The sequence below is a fragment of the Carcharodon carcharias genome, chromosome 1 (genome assembly GCF_017639515.1).
Source record: "Carcharodon carcharias isolate sCarCar2 chromosome 1, sCarCar2.pri, whole genome shotgun sequence".
Classification (NCBI taxonomy): Eukaryota; Metazoa; Chordata; class Chondrichthyes; order Lamniformes; family Lamnidae; genus Carcharodon; species Carcharodon carcharias.
The window spans coordinates 263612998-263633464 of record NC_054467.1 but is presented as its reverse complement, the minus strand read 5'-3'; the positions used below and the strand labels follow the sequence as shown (position 1 = coordinate 263633464).

The window sequence follows — 20467 nt, the reverse complement described above, 5'->3', positions numbered from 1 at the left end:
CCCTATATAACATCTCCTTATTCTAACAAAATGCTTCATTTGTTGGTTGGAGTCCAGAATGAAGCTGCACTTTTCTCTGCAAGTAACCTGATCTAATCAGTAGTGTGTTTAACAAGCTTGACCACTGGAAAGGTTAGCAGATGGTCCATTGCAGCATTGTGATGTTTCAAAACACCTCAGCCCACCCTAGATGCATCTCCTTCCATACTTTTACTTGAGAAGTGAATTTAGCTGACTGGGCTACAACTTATTGCTCATGTAGGACAGTAGAGTTGCAGAGGCAGACTTTTGAGAAGATATTAAATAACTCTCAGCAAAGATTTATCCCAGTGAGAAAGAAAGACTCTTTGAGAAGGATACATTATGCATGGCTGAGTAAGGAAGATAAAGATAGTGTCAAATTGAAAGAAACAGTGTACAATCTGCAAAGATTAGTGATAGGTCAGAAAATTGGTCAAATTTCAAGAACCAGCAATGAATGATGAAAATAATAGAGGGAGAAAGAAGAGTGAGAGAAAGCTAGCTAGTAATATGAAAGCAGATAGTAAGAGTTTCTATAAGTAAATAGGAAAAAAGTAACTAAAGCTATTGTTGGTCCTCTAGAGAGTGTCTTGGGGAATTGATAATGGAAAATGAGATGACAGAGGAGTTGAACAGGTATTTTGCATATGTCTTCACTGTAGAAGACTTAGAAAACATCCCAAAGATATTTGAAAATCGAGATGATCGGGAGGAAGTTAATACAATCACTATCACTAGGGAAAAGGTGCTGGGAGATCTGTTAGACCTAAAGACTGAGAAGTCCCCTGGACCAGATGGCCTGCATCCCAGATCTTAAAAGTGGCTGCAAAGATAGTAAATGCATTTGTTATAATCTTCCAAAATTCCTTAGATTCCAGAAGGACCCCAGTGGATTGGAAAAAAGCTAATGTAATATAACAAGCAAGGAGGGAAACAGAAAGCAGGAAACTACAGGCTAGTTAGCCTAACATCTCTCAGGGAAATTGCTGGAATCCATTATTAAAGAGGTTATAACGGGACACTTAAAATATAATTTGTTCAGGCAGAGGCAACATGGGTTTGTGAAAGGGAAATCATGTTTAATTTGTTAAGAGTTTCTTAAATAAGTAACAAGCAAGGTGAATTAAGGGGAACTGGTAGATGTGGATTTCCAGGAGGCATTTGGTAGGATACGGCATCAAAGGTTACTACACAAAATAAGATTACATGGTGTAAGGGATAACATTGTTATGGGTAAAGAATTGGTTGGCCGACAGGAAACAGAGCAGTGATAAATGGGTTTTTTCCAGGTTGGCAAGCTGTGACAAGTGCAGTGCTAAAGGGATCAGTACTGGGACCTCAACTATTTACAATCTACATCAATGATTTGGATGAAGGGACTGAATGTACGGTAGCTAAATTTGTCAATGACACCAAGGTAGGTAGGGAAGTAAGTTGTCAAGAGGAGGTAGAGTGTCTACAAAGGGATGTAGACAGGTTAAGTGAGTGGGCAAAAATTTGGCAGATGGAGTATAATGTGAGAAAATGTGAACTTGTCCACCTTGGCAAGAAGAACAGAAAAGCAGTATACTATCTAAATGGAGAGAGATTGCAGAACTCGGTGATACAGAGGGACCTGGGTGCCCTGGTATACGAATCACAAAAAGTTAGTATGCAGGTATAACGAGTGATTAGGAAGGCAATTGGATTGTTGGCATTTATTGCATGGGGAATGGAATTAAAAGTAGGGAAGTTTTACCACAGCTGTACAGAGCATTAGCGAGACCACATCTAGAATACTGTGTACAGTTTTGGTTTCCTTATTTGAAAAAAGATAATTGCGCGAGAAGCAGTTCAGAGAAGATTCATTCCACTCCTTCCTTGGATGAGAGGCTTATCTTATGAAGGGAGGTTGGGCCTATACCTATCGGAATTTAGAAGAATGAGAGGTGATCTTATTGAAACATACAAGATCCTGAGGGGATTTGATAGGGTAAACACCAGGAAGATGTTTCCACTTGTGGGAGGGACTAGAACCTGGGGACACAGTTAAAGAATAAAGGGTCTATCATTCAAGACGGAGATGAGAATTATTTTGAGGCTCATTAGTATGTGGAATTCTCTCCTCTAGAGGATAGTGGAGGCTCGGTCATTGAATTTATTCAAGGCAGAGTTAGGTGGATTTTTGGTAGACAAGGTGGTTATGTGGGGGCAGGAGGCAAAGTGGAGTTGAAACACAACCAGATCAGCCATGATCTTATTGAATGGCAGAGCAGGCTCGAAGGGCTGAATGGCCTACTCCTGCTTCTAAGTCCTATGTTCCTACTCCTAGTTACCTCAAGAAGAATCTGTACAGTGAAGCTTTTGCTATTCTTTGTAATAGTTTTGAGACAACTAAGCAACTTGTTAGTTCACTTATGAGGCCTGTTAGGAGCCAACCATGTTGCTGTGGGGCTGATGTCACATATAGGCTAGACTGACAAAGATTTCCATCCCTAAAGGATATAAGTGAACTAGTTGGATTTTTATGACAACCTGACAGCTTCACATGGTCATGTTTCACGATAGCACTTTTTAATTTTAAGACTGTTGAAAAATGAAATTCAAATTTTCGAATTGTTTTGAGAATTGGGTTCTCTAGATTTAATGCTTTAGACTACTATCCCTTTAACATAGCCATGACGCAAACTGTTTATCAACCTCGATCCCACTGAGTTGAAGAAGGACATCTGTGCTCAAGACCAATTCTGTGCAGATACTGTTTGATGCACTTGGCGTCCAAGTAGCAGCTGATGTACCTGTGCTTTGGTATGCATGTGTAATTGTGTGTGTCTGTGTGCCCACCAAAGTAGGGCCATGACCAGATTGCTATTTGTGGGAATTTGCTGGGTGCAGAATGACTGCCTTGTTTTCTACGTTACAATAGTGAATCTGCATCAGAGCTACTTCATTGGCTGTAGAGTGTTTTATGACCTGGGATTTGAAAGGCACTATATAAATGCATGATTTTGTTTTGTCTAATGCGAATGAAAATAATCCCCCAGAGTTTATATTACCCTAATCCATGAAATCTTTAAAGACTGCCAGTCAGAACAGCCCTTCAACTTTCTCATAAAGTGTGAGTAAAACAGGCTTTCATCGTTCCGAGGGAGGGGGAGGAGGCTGTGCTGCCCCGCGCTGAGGGAGGGGGAGGCTGTGCCGCCCCGCGCTGAGGGAGGGGGAGGAGTCTGTATTGCCCCGCACTGAGGGAGGGGGAGGAGGCTGTGCCGCCCCGCGCTGAGGGAGGGGGAGGAGGCTGTATTGCCCCGCACTGAGGGAGGGGGAGGAGGCTGTGCTGCCCCGCGCTGAGGGAGGGGGAGGAGGCTGTGCCGCACCGCGCTGAGGGAGGGGGAGGAGGCTGTGCCGCCCCGCGCTGAGGGAGGGGGAGGAGGCTGTGCCGCCCCGCGCTGAGGGAGGGGGAGGAGGCTGTGCCGCCCCGCGCTGAGGGAGGGGGAGGAGGCTGTGCCGCCCCGCGCTGAGGGAGGGGGAGGAGGCTGTGCCACCTCACGCTGAGGGAGGGGGAGGAGGCTGTGCCGCCCCGCGCTGAGGGAGGGGGAGGAGGCTGCATTGCCCCGCGCTGAGGGAGGGGGAGGAGGCTGTGCCACCTCACGCTGAGGGAGGGGGAGGAGGCTGTGCCGCCCCGCACTGAGGGAGGGGGAGGAGGCTGCATTGCCCCGCGCTGAGGGAGGGGGAGGAGGCTGCATTGCTCCGCGCTGAGGGAGGGGGAGGCTGCGTTGCCCCGCGCTGAGGGAGGGGGAGGAGGCTGCATTGCCCCGCGCTGAGGGAGGGGGAGGAGGCTGCATTGCCCCGCGCTGAGGGAGGGGGAGGAGGCTGCATTGCCCCGCGCTGAGGGAGGGGGAGGAGGCTGTGCCACCTCACACTGAGGGAGGGGGGAGGAGGCTGCATTGCCCTGCGCTGAGGGAGGGGGAGGAGGCTGCATTGCCCCGCGCTGAGGGAGGGGGAGGAGGCTGCATTGCCCCGCGCTGAGGGAGGGGGAGGAGGCTGCATTACCCCGCGCTGAGGGAGGGGGGAGGAGGCTGCATTGCCCCGCGCTGAGGGAGGGGGAGGAGGCTGCATTGCCCCGCGCTGAGGGAGGTGGGAGGAGGCTGCATTGCCCCGCGCTGAGGGAGGGGGAGGAGGCTGTGCCGCCCCGTGCTGAGGGAGGGGGAGGAGGCTGTACCGCCCCGCGCTGAGGGAGGGGGAGGAGGTTGCATTGCCCCACGCTGAGGGAGGGGGAGGCTGTGCTGCTCCGCGCTGAGGGTGGGGGAGGTTGCATTGCCCCGCGCTGAGGGAGGGGGAGGAGGCTGTGCCGCTCCATGCTGAGGGAGGGGGCGGTTGCATTGCCCCACGCTGAGGGAGGGGGAGGAGGCTGCGTCAATCTAGCATGCAGTTTGTTGTTGAATTAGAATTAAGGAGCAGCAGTGACGTACTGGTATTGTCACTAAACTAGTATTCCAGAGACCCAGCGTAAGCCTCTGGGGACCCAGGTTCGAACCCCAGATGGTGAAATTTGAATTCAGTTAAAAAATCTGGAATTAAAAGTTTTCACCATGAAATCATTGCCGATTGCTGTAAAAACCCCTCTGGTTCACTAATGCCGTTTAGGGAAGGAAATCTACTGTCTGGTCTGGCTTAAATGCCCTCTGAACAAGGGCAATTAGGAATGGGCAATAAACGCTGGCCTAGCCAGCGATGCCCACATCCCATGGATGAATTAAAAAAAATTAGACTATTAAGCCACAACTGAATTCTGTGCAATAAACTACCTGTAATTAGTGCATTACTAAAGAGATTGCACTGCTCTCTTTTTAATGCTGTTCGCTCATTCTGCATTTAGCCAGTCAGAGCTGTTGTGTATCAGAAAATCAAGCATCCGATTATTGTTACGTTCTGGAAGTAGGCAGCTTTGTTCAGTCAGTGTTGTTCTCATATCAGGTCATTAGCTCAAGCCCCGGTCTAGTTAATTTAGGTTGACAATTACGATGCTCTGAGGTGACCCTGAGTTCCTTTAGATGAATGGGAACATTGCCAGCTCTAAGTCAAATATCATATTGGTTTGGAAACATATCAGCACTTCTTTTGGATCAAAATGCTGGATCCCTCACTAACCGCACTGGGAAGCACCTTCATCACACAGTGGTGCTGATGAATCTCAGAGCCCAAAAATTCATTATAACAATGTCCTGCAATGCACCTTGTAACCGGGGAGCTGGTGGCATAGTTGGTAATCCAGAGGCCCAAGCTTAATATCCTGGGGACATGGGTTCAAATCACACCATGGCAGCTGGTAGAATTTAACTTTAATTATTCAATGAATTAATAAACATGCAGTTGAAAGTTAGTCTTAATAATGGTTCCATGGAAGTAAAAACACACCTGGTTCACTAATGTCCTTTACGGCATTATGGCCTACATGTCATTCCAGACCCACATTATGGTTGACTCTTAACCGCTGTCTGAAACGGACTAGCAAGCCAGTCAGTTCTACCAAACTGCTACAGAAGAGTCAAAAAGGAATAAAATCCAGGGAGACCACCTAGCCTCGATCTAGGCACAGGTAACAACAAAGGCACAGTCAACCCTCCTTATTAACATTCGGGGGCTTGTGCCAAAATTGGGAGAGCTGTCCACAGATTAGCCAAGCAACAACCTGCCTTAATCGTATTCGCTGAATCATACCTTATAGCCAGTGTCCCAGACACCACCATCACCATCCCTGCTTCAGCAGCAGGACAGACCCAACTGAAGTGCTGGCACGCTGGTGTACAATTGGGATGGAGTTGCCCTGGGAATCTCTGATATTGACTCCAGACCCCATGCTGGGTCCCTAGCCAAGATGTTCCAGTATAGATGCCTGCATCAATCTGGCAATGTGGAAAATTGCCCAGGTATGTCCCATACACAAAAAGCAGGACAAATCCAACCCGGCCAATTACCCACCATCAGTCTACTCTCAATCACTAGTAAAGTGATGGAAGGGGTCATCAACAGTGCTATCAAGTGGCACTTGCTTATCAATGACCTGCTGACTGACACTCAGTTTGGCGGACTCAGCTCCTGATCTCATTACAACCTTGACTCAAGCATGGACTAAAGAGCTGATCTCCGGAGGTGAGAGTGACTGCTCTTGATATCAAGGCAGCATTTGACTGAGTCTGGTATCAGGGAGCCCCAGCAAAACCGGAGTCAGTGGGAATTGGAGGTGGGGTGGAGAAGCTTTGCTGGTTGGAGTTATATCTAGCACAAATGAAAATGGCTGTGGTTGTTGGAGGCCAATCATCTCAGTTCCAGGACATCACTGCAGGAGTTTCTTAGTGTAGTGTCCTCGGCCCAACCATCTTCAGCTGATTATCAATGACCTCCCTTCCATCATAAGGTCAGAAGTGGGGATGTTCGCTGATGATTGCACAATGTTCACCTAACGCCACTCATCAGATACAGAGACTGTTCATGTCCAAATGCAGTGGAACCTGGACAATATCCAGATTTGGACTGACAAGTGGCAAGTAACATTCGCGCCACAAGTGCCAGGCAATGACCACCTCCAACAAGAGAAAAGCTAACCATCACCTCTTGACATTCAATGACATTAGCATAGCTGAATCACCCACTATCAACATCCAGAAGCTGAATTGAACAAGCCATATAAATGCTGTGACTACAAAAGCAGGTCAGAAGCTAGGAATCCTGCAGCAAGTAGCTCACCACCTGACCTCCCAAAGCCTGTCAACTAACTACAAGGCACAACTCAGGAATGCAATGGAATACTTTCCACTTGCCCAGATGAGTGCAGCTCCAACAACACTCAAGAAGCTTGACACCATCCAGGGCAAAGTAGCCTGCTTGATTGGCACCCCATCCGCAAACATTCACTCCCTCCACCACCTACGCACAGTGGCAGCAGGATGTACCATCTACAAGATGCACTGCAACCAAGGCTCCTTAAGACAGCACCTTCCCAACTCTCAGCCACTACCATCTAGAAGGATGAGGGTAGCAGACTCATGGAAACACCACCACCTAGAATTTCACTCACCATCCTGATTTGGAAAAAATTGTCATTCCTTCACAGTCGTTGGGTCAAAATCCTGTGCTCCCTCCCTAACAGCACTGTGGGTGTACCTACACCACATGGACTGCAGCATCAGTAGTTAACTTTCTCTAGGGCAATTAGAGTTGGGCAATAAATGCTGGCCTAGCCAGCAACACCCACATCGTGGCATCAGGTCAAACATGGCAAAGAAGGCTGCTGATTACCATCCACTTCCCTTTCTCAGCAAAGAAATCAGTCCTCCTTCATGTTCAACACCACTTGAGAAGTGCTGAGGTTGGCAAGGGCACAGAATGTGATGCGGTGCTAAAATACTCATCACCAACAGTGACTCAGTAGCACCAGTATTGCCTTAATGGCTGACCTTGAAGGACTTATCTTCGTCAGTTGGTGAGGTAACCAACAAGAGGGAAAAACAGACTGCACCTTCTCACCAATCTGTCCCTGATCTATCTGTTAATGACAGTATCAGTAGATGACCACAGTCCTGTCTTCACACTGAGAATACCCACCCATTGTGCTGAATGGAATAGATTCAGAATAGATCGAGCTGCTCAAAACTAGGCATGAGGCGCTGTGGCCCATTGCAGCAGCAGAATTGTATACAGCCACAGTCTGTAGACTCATGGCCTGAAATATCCCCCACTCTACCATTACCGTCAAGCTGGGGGATCAACCCTGGTTCAATGAAGAGTACAAGAGAGCATACGAGGAACAGCTCCAGACATACCAAAAAATGAAGTGCCTAGCTGGTGAAGCTGCAACATAGGGCTACTTGCATGCCAGACAGTAGAAGCAGCATACAATAGAGCTAAGCGACCCCATAAGCAACAGATCAGATCAAATATCTGCAGTCCTGCCACATCCAGTTGCGAATGGTTATGGATAATTCAACAACTAACTGGAGGAGGTGGCTCCACATATATCTCCATCCTCAATGATGGCAGAGTCCAACATATCAAAAGACATGGTTGAAGCATGTGCATCCAGCTTCAACCAGAAGTGCCAAGAGAATGGTGCCTTCTAGGCCTCTTCGTATGGTCCCTAGCATCACAGATGCCAGCCTTCAGCCAATTCAAATCACTTCATGATATGAAGAAACAGCTGGTGGCACTGGATACTGCAAAGGCTGTGGGCCCTGACAATATCCCGACTGAAGATGTGCTGTAGAACTTGCTGCGCTGCCTAGCCAAGCTGCTGCAGTACAGCTATAACACTGGCATCTACGCAGCAATGTGGAGAATTGAGTAGGTTACGTCCTGTCCACAAAATGCTGGACAAATCCAACCCGTCCAGTTACTGCCCCATCAGTTTACTGTCGATGATCAGCAGTGATGGTTGGTGTCGCAGAAACAGCACTCACTGAGCAATAACCTGCTCAGCTCCTCTCCTCATTGCAGCCTTGCTCCAAACGTGGGCAAAATAGCTGAACTCATGAGGTGAGAGTCACTGACCTTGACATTAAGGCAGCATATGACCAAGTGTGGCATCAAGGAGCCCTAGCAAAATTGAAGTCAATGGATATCGGGTGGGGGGGAGTTCTCTCTAATGTTTGGAGTCATACTGAGCACAAAGGAAGATGGTTGTGGTTGTTGGAGGTCAATCACGTCAGCCCCAAGACATCACTACAGCATTTCCTCAGGGTAAGGTCCTTGGTCTAACCATCCTCAGCTGCTTCATCAATGACCTTCCTCCATCATAACATCACAAGTGGGAAAGTTCACTGATGTTCAGTACCATTTGTGACTCCTCAGGAACTGAAGTAGTCCGTGCCTGTATGCAGCAAGACCTATACAATATTTAGGCATAGGCTGGTAAGTGCCAAGTAACATTCACCACCACCTTCTCAAGGGCAATTAGGGATGGGCAACAAATGCTGGCCCAGCAAGCAATGCACGTACTCTATGAAAGAATGAAAACTATTCAAGAGGGAGACAGAAAGCAGAAAACAATAGGCCAGTTAGTCTGTGGTTGGGAAAGTGCTAGAATCCATCATTAAGGATGTAGCAGCATTACATTTAGAAAATGATAATATAATCAAGTTGGGTTGATGTGGTTTTATGAAAGAAAAATCATGCTTGACATTTATTAGAGTTTTTAAGAATGTAACAAACAGGGTGGATAAAGGGAAACTAGTAGCTGTGGTATATTTGGATTTTCAAAAGGCATTTGATAAGGTTCTACATGAAAGGTTACTACACAAGACTTAGCTTTTGATGTTGAGTGTAATATATTAGCGTGGATAGTGGATTGGCGAGCAGGAAGCAGAGTCGGGATAATTGAGTCATTCTTAGGTTGAGAAACTGTAAATAGTGAAGTGCCACAGGGATCGGTGCTGAGGCTTCAACTATTTATAATCTCTTTTAATGACTTGGGTGAGGGGACTGAGTGTATTGTAACTAAATTTGCTGATGATACAAAGATAGGTAGAAAAGTTGTGAGGAGGATATAAAGACTGCAAAGGGATATAGGTAGGGTTAAGTAAGTGGACAAATTTGGCAGATAGCATATGAGAACTTGTCCCCTTTGGCAGGAAGAATAGAAAAGCAAAATATTATTTAAATGGGAACTGGGACTCCTACATGAATCACAAAAAGTTAGTATGCAGGTAATTAGGAAGGCAAATGGAGTGCTGGCCTTTATTAGGCTATATTTTTAAAGGGTATGCAGGGACAGGTGGACCTCGATGTATATGTTCATGAATCACTGAAGATAGCAAGATAGATTGAGAGAAGTTAATAAAGCATACAGCATCCTGGGCTTTATCTGGAGGGGCATTGAATACAAAAGCAAAAAAATTATGCTAATCCTGCAGAAAACACGGTTTGGAGCACTGCATTTAGTTCTAGACACCACACTTTCGAAAAGATATGAAGATATTAGTAAGAGTGCAGAAAAGGTTCACGAGAATGGTTCCAGAGATGAGGAACTTCAGTTATGTAGATAGATTGGGTAAGTTTGACGTGTTCTCCTTGGAGAAGCAAAAATTGAGAGGAGATTTGATGGAGATGCTCAAAATCATGGGCCAGACAAGGTAGATAGGGAGAAACGGTTTTCATTGGTGGATGGTTCAAGGACCAGAGCGTACAGATTTAAAATAATTGACAAAAAAAGCAATAGCGGCATGAAGGTAAAGCTTTTTATGCAGCGAATGGTTAGGATCTGGAATGCATTGTCTGAGAGTTTGGTGGAGGCAAATTCTTTCAAAAAGGAATTGGATTATTTTCTGAAAAGTAAGGCTATGGGGAAAAGGCAAAGGAGTGGCACTAGGTGCATTGCAACTTCAGCGCAGACACAATGGGCTCAATGGCCACCTGTGCTATAACTGTTCTATGATTTATTGTAAGGGGAAAGGAGTATAAAAGTTGAGAACTTTTGTAGCAACTGTACAGAGCAGCCGTGCGGCAACAACTGGAGTACTGCATATGGTTTTGGTCTCCTTACTTGAGGAGGGGCATACTTTCATCGGGGGCAGTTGAGAGAAGGTTCACTAGGTCGATTCCGAGGATGAAGGGGTTAGCCTGTGAGGAAAGGTTGAGCAGGTTGTGCCTATACCTGTTGGATTTTAGAAGATTGAGGTGATTTATTGAAACATAAAATTCTGAGTAGGCTTGACAGGCTGGTTGCTGAGAGAACGTTTCCTCCTGTGGGGGAATCTTGAACTAGGGGGCACAGTTTAAAAATAAGAGGTCTCTCATTTAAGGCAGATGAGGAGGGATTTCTCAAGAGGGTTGTTAGTCTTTGGAATTCTCTTTCACAGAGATCAGTGGAGGCTTGGTCATTGAAGATATTTAAGGCTGAGTTAAACAGATTTTTGATTTACAAGGGAATCAAAGGTAATGGGGCAGACAGGATAGTGGAGTTAAGGCATGATCAGATCAGTCACGATCTTATTGAATGGCAGAGCAAGCTCAAGGGGACAATTGGTCTACTCATATTTCTTATGTTATAAATAATGCAAAGTGCAGCACCAGTGATGAAGGAAGTGTATGGGTACAGTGGTGGATGAGGTGCCAATCAAAAAGATTTTGTCCTCAGTGGTATTGAGCTTCTTGAGTGTTGTTGCAGCTTCTATGCAAGCAGGTGGGGAATATTCTCCTGCAACCAGAGTTGTGCCTGCTCAGTGAAGGAGAGGCTTTTGGGAGTCACAAGGTGAGTCACTTGCGACAGAATCCCTAGCCTCTGAACTCCTCTTGTAGCCACAGTGTTTGTTACTGGTCCAGTTCAGTTTCTGGTTAATGGTAAACCCCAGGGTGTTAATAATGGGGGATTCTGTGATGGTATTGTCACTGAATGTCATTGAATGATGGTGATTAGATTTTCTCTTGTTAGGGATTGTCATTGGCAGGCACTTGTGTGGTGTAACTGTTACTGGCCACTTATTGGCCCAAACGGTCTTGCTGCATGTGTGTTCATTGCGCCATTATCTATCACCTTTTTCCCAGACCCCCACCTAGCTACATATTCTATGTGGGAGATTGTGGACTGTGTGTTGGTGGCTATAATCCCTGTGTTGTTTAGGCTTTTCCACTTACCCCTTCTCTGGTGGGACAGTTCACTGGTAGCTATAACCATGTGTCATCATTAATGCATTCCTCCCTCAAATACTTTTTGTTAAGTTTGTCTCTCTGGTTTGAGTTGCTAATTTTATTAAAAATATTGTTTTTCTATCACAGAATGAAGAAAAGGCTGTTGAGGGGAGGTAAGCATGTTTTCAGATTGACTCTACAAATTGACGCAGAGTTTGGTGCTTTCATAAACTCACTGACCTAATACCAGGCGATGGGGTACACTGCTGTATTTCTCCACCCCTACTACCGCAGGCATTGACTCAAATTAAGTAAGTGGGGATTATTCCCCCATGCTCTGAGTCAGACTCTGGCCCAAGGCATTGCTTCATGTACTCATCAGCATCCTGCCCTTGCCTGATGCCCAGACAGGCACGTTCACCAGCAAGGCCTACTGGATGGATAAGTTGTGCTTTCTCCTTCTGCCCCCAGGGATGCTCTGTTAAATTCCAGTGACCCAAGACCACAGGACCTGTGGTTGAGGTAGGCCAACTGGGCACAGATCAGAGGTCAGCCTTCCTGGTCATCCTGTTGAGCACCGCACTGGCCAGTGAGATTTCCTGCTGATCTATTGGTCTGGATGCTTGTAACTGTCATAGCTACTGTTCTGATATTAACTTTGTTGCCAGCCAAAGTATTGGGCTTTATTCCCCATTGGACTGTCAAATCACATTGTCTGACACACTTTTGCACTGAGCTCCAGAATGTAACCGTCAGTGTGTGTGACCTGCTCCCCCAGACCGTGAAATGACGATGTGTGTGACCCACTGACCCATAAGACATAGGAGCAGAAATTAGGCCAATCGGCCCATCGAGTCTGCTCCGCCATTCAATCATGGCTGATAAGTTTCTCAACCCCATTCTCCCACCTTCTCCCCATAACCTTTGATCCCCTTACCAATCAAGAATCTATCTTTCGGTTTTAAATACACTCAATGACCTGGCCTCCACAGCCTTCTGTGGCAATGAATTTCATAGATTCACCACTCTCTGGCTAAAGAAGTTTCTCCTCATCTCACCAGAGCGCGAAAGGACAGTGTGTGTGACCCACTCACCCAGAGTGTGAAAGGACAGTGTGTGTGACCCACTCACCCAGAGCGCGAAAGGACAGATTGTGTGACCCACTCACCCGGAGTGTGAAAGGACAGTGTGTGTGACCCACTCACCCAGAGTGTGAAAGGACAGTGTGTGTGACCCACTCACCCAGAGTGTGAAAGGACAGTGTATGTGACCCAGTCACCCAGAATGTGAAAGGACGGTGTGTGTGACCCATACACCCAGAGTGTGAAAGGACGGTGTGTGTGACCCATACACCCAGAGTGTGAAAGGACGGTGTGTGTGACCCATACACCCAGAGTGTGACTGATGATGCGTGTGACCCATTCACCCAGAGCGTGAAAAGACGGTGTGTGTGACACTGAGCCAGTGCGTGAAAGGACAGTGTGTGTGACACTGACCCAGAGCATGAAAGGATGGTGTGTGAGACCCATTCACCCAGAGTGTGAAAGGACCGTGTGTGAGACCCACTCACCCAGAGTGTGAAAGGACCGTGTGTGAGACCCACTCACCCAGAGTGTGAAAGGACCGTGTGTGAGACCCACTCACCCAGAGTGTGAAAGGACCGTGTGTGAGACCCACTCACCCAGAGTGTGAAAGGACCGTGTGTGAGACCCACTCACCCAGAGTGTGAAAGGACCGTGTGTGAGACCCACTCACCCAGAGTGTGAAAGGACCGTGTGTGAGACCCACTCACCCAGAGTGTGAAAGGACCGTGTGTGAGACCCACTCACCCAGAGTGTGAAAGGACCGTGTGTGAGACCCACTCACCCAGAGTGTGAAAGGACCGTGTGTGAGACCCACTCACCCAGAGTGTGAAAGGACCGTGTGTGAGACCCACTCACCCAGAGTGTGAAAGGACCGTGTGTGAGACCCACTCACCCAGAGTGTGAAAGGACCGTGTGTGAGACCCACTCACCCAGAGTGTGAAAGGACCGTGTGTGAGACCCACTCACCCAGAGTGTGAAAGGACCGTGTGTGAGACCCACTCACCCAGAGTGTGAAAGGACCGTGTGTGAGACCCACTCACCCAGAGTGTGAAAGGACCGTGTGTGAGACCCACTCACCCAGAGTGTGAAAGGACCGTGTGTGAGACCCACTCACCCAGAATGTGAAAGGACGGTGTGTGTGACCCATACACCCAGAGTGTGACTGATGATGCGTGTGACCCACTGACCCAGAGTGTGAAAGGCCAGTGTGTGACCCACTGACCCAGAGTGTGAAAGGACAGTGTGTGACCCCTGACCCAGAGTGTGAAAGGACAGTGTGTGTGACCCACTGACCCAGAGTGTGAAAGGACAGCACAAAACCCACTATCCCACCCATTCAGAGCAAATATTCATGAATGCTTTTTCTTTTTAGCTGTGATGCCACTGCTGAGCCTGAAGCAATGGAGATAGAAACATCTGGATCTGCACAGCCTAAAGAGGCCGATAAGACCGATGTGAACGATGACAACGCTGGCAAGGCTGAGAGTGATGAAACTACATCAGATTCTGCAAACCCAACTGTGGTGGTGACACCTGCTGCAGAGATGGTAGCAAAGACAGCAGCAGAGACAATTGCACAGAACCTTGTCACTGCAACAGTCAACGAGCCATCCGCCCATCTTAAACCTTCTGTCACCACTGCTAGCGCCAGAAATACGCCACTCACCACTAAATCGCCAATCCCGGCTGCTGCTGAAACACCGGCAGATGTGCTCGTGAAGCCTGTGGCCTCAAATTCAGCTGGTGCCACCACACCTGGTAAACCAACTCCAGCTGGAACAGCTGCTAAACCTGCATCGATGCCCGCGAAACCTGCTGCAGCCACCACAGGTACTTCCACCAAGCCTGCAGTGTCCGCTGTGAATACGCCAACCAAACCAGCACCAACTACATCCAGTGTTACCCCTCTGAATGTGGTGACTAAGCCAGTTACTACCGGCATGGCCACCAAACCAGGCCAGACTGCGACCAGTACAGCAGCCAAACCATCTCCGGCCGCAGGCAGTGCAACCGCCAAGTCCTCTGCAACTGGGGTGAATGCCGCCTCTAAATCTGCACCGACCCCCGCAGCTGCCGCCAGCAAGCCAATTCAAACGCCCACTCAAGCAGCCTCTAAATCGGCGCAGTCTCCCACCAACGCCACCCCTAAGCCCATTGCTGTTAATGCAGCCTCCAAGGCCCCACCGCCAGCTACTGCCAGTGCAGTGACCAAGCCAACGTCAACCACCACGAATGTAGCCAACAGTCCCAGTGCTGCAAGCGGAACTACAACATCTGTGGTAACCACCGCCAGTTCGCCAGTTGCAGAGAAGGCTAGCCCACTGCCGGCCACAACCCCTCCTGCAGCCGCGCCTGCTGGTGAGGCTACCACCCCTGCAACGGCAGAAAAAGCCACCACCCCAGCCTCCTCATCGCCACCTAAAACCTCAGCCCCCCCACCCACTGCCACCAAAACTGCACCTCCGAAGTCTGTGGTGGCAAAACCAGGGAGCAGAGAAAGCAGCGCCTCAAAGTTGAATGGGAAGAAAGTCGCTCCTGCTAAAAAGGAGCATTTGGCAAAGGAGCCAGGCAAACCCAGCACACCAGCTAGAGGTCGAAGCACCTCCCGGGACCGCTGCAACAAAGAGGGAAGTGGAAGGAGCACCTTGTCACATCAGAAGGAGAAAGATTCCAGGCCTGAGCGTAGGCACGTGCCTCAGCATCTACGGGACAAGGATCATAAATCATCCACCAGGAGCAAGGTAAGTGTTCAAAGGTAGAGGATCCCAGAGCGTTGAGCATGCATCAAGCTTCCCTTGAAGCTAGATCTTGTGCTTCTAGTGTTGGCTGTGTGACTGAGCATCTAAAATTAGAGAAGCAGCTTGTTAGATGTCTCCTTACTACAATCATTACTGAAACAGAACCGCACTGTTACCAAGGCAGGGACTCATTCTACTGTCCCTGCCGTTTGCAAGCATAGTGGCTTATTGCTTAATTTCTGGCTGTGTTAATTCTCATATTTCTCCCCTCCCCCTCGGTATTGAGCAAAGGCTAAGAAGGAGGCTGTGATATGTGTTACACTAACATCAGTGTGTAATTTAGAAATAAGAACCAGCAAGTTTGTTAAACCAAAGAGCTAGTAATTGGTTGGATGTGGGAGAACAAGTTGGGATAAAGGGAATATTTTGGTGAGATGTGACAAGTGGTGCTCACCAGGGATTTGTCCTGGGGTCTCAGCTTTTGACACATTTAGCAATGACTTGAATGATAGATTGAGTTGTAGATACAAGTTTGCAGATGACATTAGGTTAGGAGGTGCAGTCAGTAGTGCAGATGAGAGCAGGAAATTGAACAGAGACAATGAGGCACAAGTGAGACCATCTGCCATCAATGTGAGAAAGTCAAATCAGAATGCCTGTGACTTGTCACTGCTAAACTTATCCTTCTCGACCTGTATGCAGCTTTTGACACGGTTGACCACACGATCCTCCTTGAACACCTATCCTGCATCATTAAGCTAGGTGAGACCAGCCCCTTATCTATAGCCATAGCAATCATCTGCAGTGGCTTCTCTCCCCACTGCCATACTGTTACTATGGTATCCCCCAAGTATCTACCCTTGGTTCCCTCCTATTTCTTACCTTTTTGCTGTGCTTTGGCCACATTGCCCAGCAAATATGTCAGTTTTCACACAAGTACACCAATTCTTCTTCACATCTTCCTTGACCCCTGCACCCTAGTGTCAATATGCTTGCCTGACATCCGGTACTGGATGAGCAGAAATTTCCTCCAACTAGATATTGGGAAGACTTTTACTATTGTCTTTGGTCTCTGCTGCATACTCCATTCCCTATCTCCCATTTCCATCCCCTTTCCCTGGCTACTGCCTTGAGTCTGAACCAGACTATTTGCACCATCAGTGTCATATTTGACTCCAAGATAAGCAACCGACCAGATATCTGTATCATCACTAGGACTGCTAACTTTCTGTAACTTTGTCCAAATTCGCCGGTGCCTCTGCTATAACTCTCATCCACTCTTTGACCATGGCAACGTGCTCATGGCCAGCCTCCTATCTTCAACCTCCATAAATAAGATCCCCGATCCTGCAATGCTTTGATTTTAAAATCCTCATTCTTATTTTCATAACCCTGCCCTTGCCTATCTCAGTAATTTCCTCCAGCCCCATGACCGGGGCAATGTTGTTATGTGCAGCCAGTTTTTTCAATCCACTGTCCTTTTACATTTTGTTGCGTGGTGAGCATGCACCGTATTTAAGTAGAACAGGACCTGTGAGGCATCTTCCAGGCTGCTACACGGCCACACGTTTACAACCTGTAACCCTCCAATTCGTTGCTCTACCATTGGTGGCTGTGCTTTCAGATGCTAGGGCCCTAAACTCTGGAATTCCCTTCCTAAACTTCCCTGCCTCTCTGTCACTCTCCTCCTTTAAGATGCTCCTTAAATCAATTCCACTTTATTATCCATATGGGATTTCATTTTGGGTAACATTGCTTGTATGTTAAAAAGAATTACATATAGATGGCTAATGACAATTAAAGAAAGAAAAAACAATCTTTTTAACCAGTCTTTTGGTCACTTGCCCTGTTAGCTTCTTTTGTTGCTTGGTTTGACTCTGTTAAAGGCAGTTTTTAAGTACAAAACAAAAACAGAAATGCCTGGAAAAACTCAGCAGGTCTGGCAGCATCGGCGGAGAAGAGCAAAGTTGACGTTTCGAGTCCTCATGACCCTTCAACAGTATTTAAGTACAAACTGTTGTGATGTGGTTTGTATGTGTTGTGCTCTCTCTGTGTATTCCATTAAGGCCAGAGCACAGAAACAGGTCATTCAGCCCTAGAGGGGTCTATGCTGGTGCTTATGCTTCACATGAACCACCTCCCACCCCCTCTCCAAGTCATTCCAGCAGCATATTCTTCTATTTCTTCCTTCCTGGTGTTTATCCAGCTTCCAACTTAAAACACATCATGCTATTTGCCTTGGAGAAGTTTCTCCCGAGTTCCTTGTTGTAACATCTTACATTTATGACCTCTAGTTTTGCACTTTAACAAATCATCCTCCGTCTTCTGCCCTAGCATGTTCGGTCATTTCTGATAGGCAAAACTGCTCACCATGGCATCGTCTTGCTGAATCTTTTTTGTACTTTTTTAATATTCTTTCATGGATGTGAGTATCACTGCCAAGGCCAATATTTGTTGTCCCTTCTTGATTGCCCCTAAACAAAATTTATTTCTAAAGGGCATTAGTGAACCAGATGTGTTTTTACAACAATCGATGATAGTTTCATGGTCACCATTGCTGAGACCAGCTTTCGCTTCCAGACTTATTAATTGAATTTAAATTCCACCAGCTACCGTAGTGGGATTTGAACCCATATGCCCCAGAGCATGAGGTTGGGCCCCTGGATTACTCATCCAGTGATTCCTCCACTATACAGCCTTCTCCATCTACTATTGATATTATCAAGACCAGAATCTTTCACAGTACTCAGTGTGGTCTAACCAAGTTTCAAAGCATATATAACATAACTTCTCTATTCCTCTGGAAAGAAACCCCAATACTTTGCTTTTTTTTTACAGCGCTATTAAGCTGTGATGCTACTTTGTGATTTATGTATCAGCACACCCCCAGACCAACTTGCTCTTCTAACTCATTTAGATTCTTGCTTTTCAAACAGTCAAAACATCACCTCACACTTGTCTTTATTGAAATGACACTTTCATTCTGCAAGTTTGTTAATCTCCTCTTGTATTTTACCGCAGATCACCTCAGTATTAATTATATCGCCTTTTGGATCTGTTTTCTGTTTTTATAGCCAGCTTCTTAACCATTCCATTATCTGTCCCATCTTCACATTCTCTGACCTTATGTGGCACGGCACTCCCTATCTGTGCAATGCTCTCTATTTGCCGGCTGTGCCACACTCCAGCCTGCCTGTCTGTGCCACGCGCTCTCCCTGCCTGTCTGTGCCACGCAGGAGGGGGTGGGAAAGCGAGAAGGGGGCTGACAGAGAAAGGGGAGGAGGCGTTGGTGAGAGAGAGAGGAGGGGGCGTTGGTGTGAGAGAGAGGTGGGGGGGCGTTGGTGTGAGAGAGAGGGGGGGGGGGCGTTGGTGTGAGAGAGAGGGGGGGGGGCGTTGGTGTGAGAGAGGGGGGGGGCGTTGGTGTGAGAGAGAGAGAGGGATCATTGGTGTGAGAGAGGGATCGTTGGTGTGAGAGAGAGAGAGGGGTGTTAGTGAGAGAGAGAGGGCGTTGATGAGAGAGAGGAGGCGTTGATGTGAGAGAGAGAGAGGGGGCGTTGGTGTGAGAGAGAGGGGGGGCGTTGGTGTGAGAGAGAGAGAGGGGGCGTTGGTGTGAGAGAGAGAGAGGGGTCGTTGGTGTGTGAGAGAGAGGGGTCGTTGGTGTGTGAGAGAGAGGGGTCGTTGGTGTGTGAGAGAGAGGGGTCGTTGGTGTGTGAGAGAGAGGGGTCGTTGGTGTGTGAGAGAGAGGGGTCGTTGGTGTGTGAGAGAGAGGGGTCGTTGGTGTGAGAGAGAGAGAGGGATCATTGGTGTGAGAGAGAGGGATCGTTGGTGTGAGAGAGAGAGAGGGGTGTTGGTGAGAGAGAGAGGGCGTTGATGAGAGAGAGGAGGCGTTGATGTGAGAGAGAGAGAGGGGGCGTTGGTGTGAGAGAGAGAGGGGGCGTTGGTGTGAGAGAGAGAGGGGTCGTTGGTGTGTGAGAGAGAGGGGTCGTTGGTGTGTGAGAGAGAGGGGTCGTTGGTGTGTGAGAGAGAGGGGTCGTTGGTGTGAGAGAGAGAGAGAGGGGTCATTGGTGTGTGAGAGAGAGGGGTCGTTGGTGTGAGAGAGGGGTCGTTGGTGTGTGAGAGAGAGGGGTCATTGGTGTGTGAGAGAGAGGGGTCATTGGTGTGTGAGAGAGAGGGGTCGTTGGTGTGAGAGAGAGGTCGTTGGTGTGAGAGAGAGAGGGGTCGTTGGTGTGAGAGAGAGAGGGGTCGTTGGTGTGAGAGAGAGAGGGGGTCGTTGGTGTGATAGAAAGGTCGTTGGTGTGAGAGAGAGAGAGGGGTCGTTGGTGTGAGAGAGAGAGAGGGGTCGTTGGTGTGAGAGAGAGAGAGGGGTCGTTGGTGTGAGAGAGAGAGGGGCCGTTGGTGTGAGAGAGAGAGAGGGGCCGTTGGTGTGAGAGAGAGAGAGGGGTCGTTGGTGTGAGAGAGAGAGAGGGGTCGTTGGTGTGAGAGAAAGAGAGGGGTCGGTGTGAGAGAGAGAGGGGTCGTTGGTGTGAGAGAGAGAGGGGTCGTTGGTGTGAGAGAGAGAGGGGTCGTTGGTGTGAGAGAGAGAGGGGTCGTTGGTGTGAGAGAGAGAGGGGTCGTTGGTGTGAGAGAGAGAGGGGTCGTTGGTGTGAGAGAGAGAGGGGTCGTTGGTGTGAGAGAGAGAGGGGTCGTTGGTGTGAGAGAGAGGGGTCGTTGGTGTGAGAGAGAGAGGGGTCATTGGTGTGAGAGAGAGAGAGGGGTTGTTGGTGTGAGAGAGAGGGGTCGTTGGTGTGAGAGAGAGAGGGGTCGTTGGTGTGAGAGAGAGAGGAGTCATTGGTGTGAGAGAGAGAGAGGGGTCGTTGGTGTGAGAGAGAGAGGGGCGTTGGTGAGAGAGAGAGAGGGGGGGCGTTGGTGAGAGAGAGAGCGAGGGGGCGTTGGTGAGAGAGAGAGTGAGGGGGGCGTTGGTGAGAGTGAGGGGGGCGTTGGTGAGAGAGAGGGGGGCGTTGGTGAGAGAGAGAGAGAGGGGAGCGT

At 48.2% G+C, this 20467-nt stretch overlaps 1 protein-coding gene across 1 annotated transcript in view; it reads left to right on the top strand.

Moving 5' to 3' along the window:
- The window catches only part of znf638 (zinc finger protein 638), a 157063-nt gene that overhangs the window by 120366 nt on the left and 16230 nt on the right, over window positions 1–20467 (top strand). The window contains exons 20-21 of the mRNA XM_041183996.1: window positions 11767–11792; window positions 14077–15445. Of these exons, the coding sequence (XP_041039930.1) occupies window positions 11767–11792; window positions 14077–15445 (1395 nt within the window). The remainder of the gene's footprint in view (window positions 1–11766; window positions 11793–14076; window positions 15446–20467) is intronic.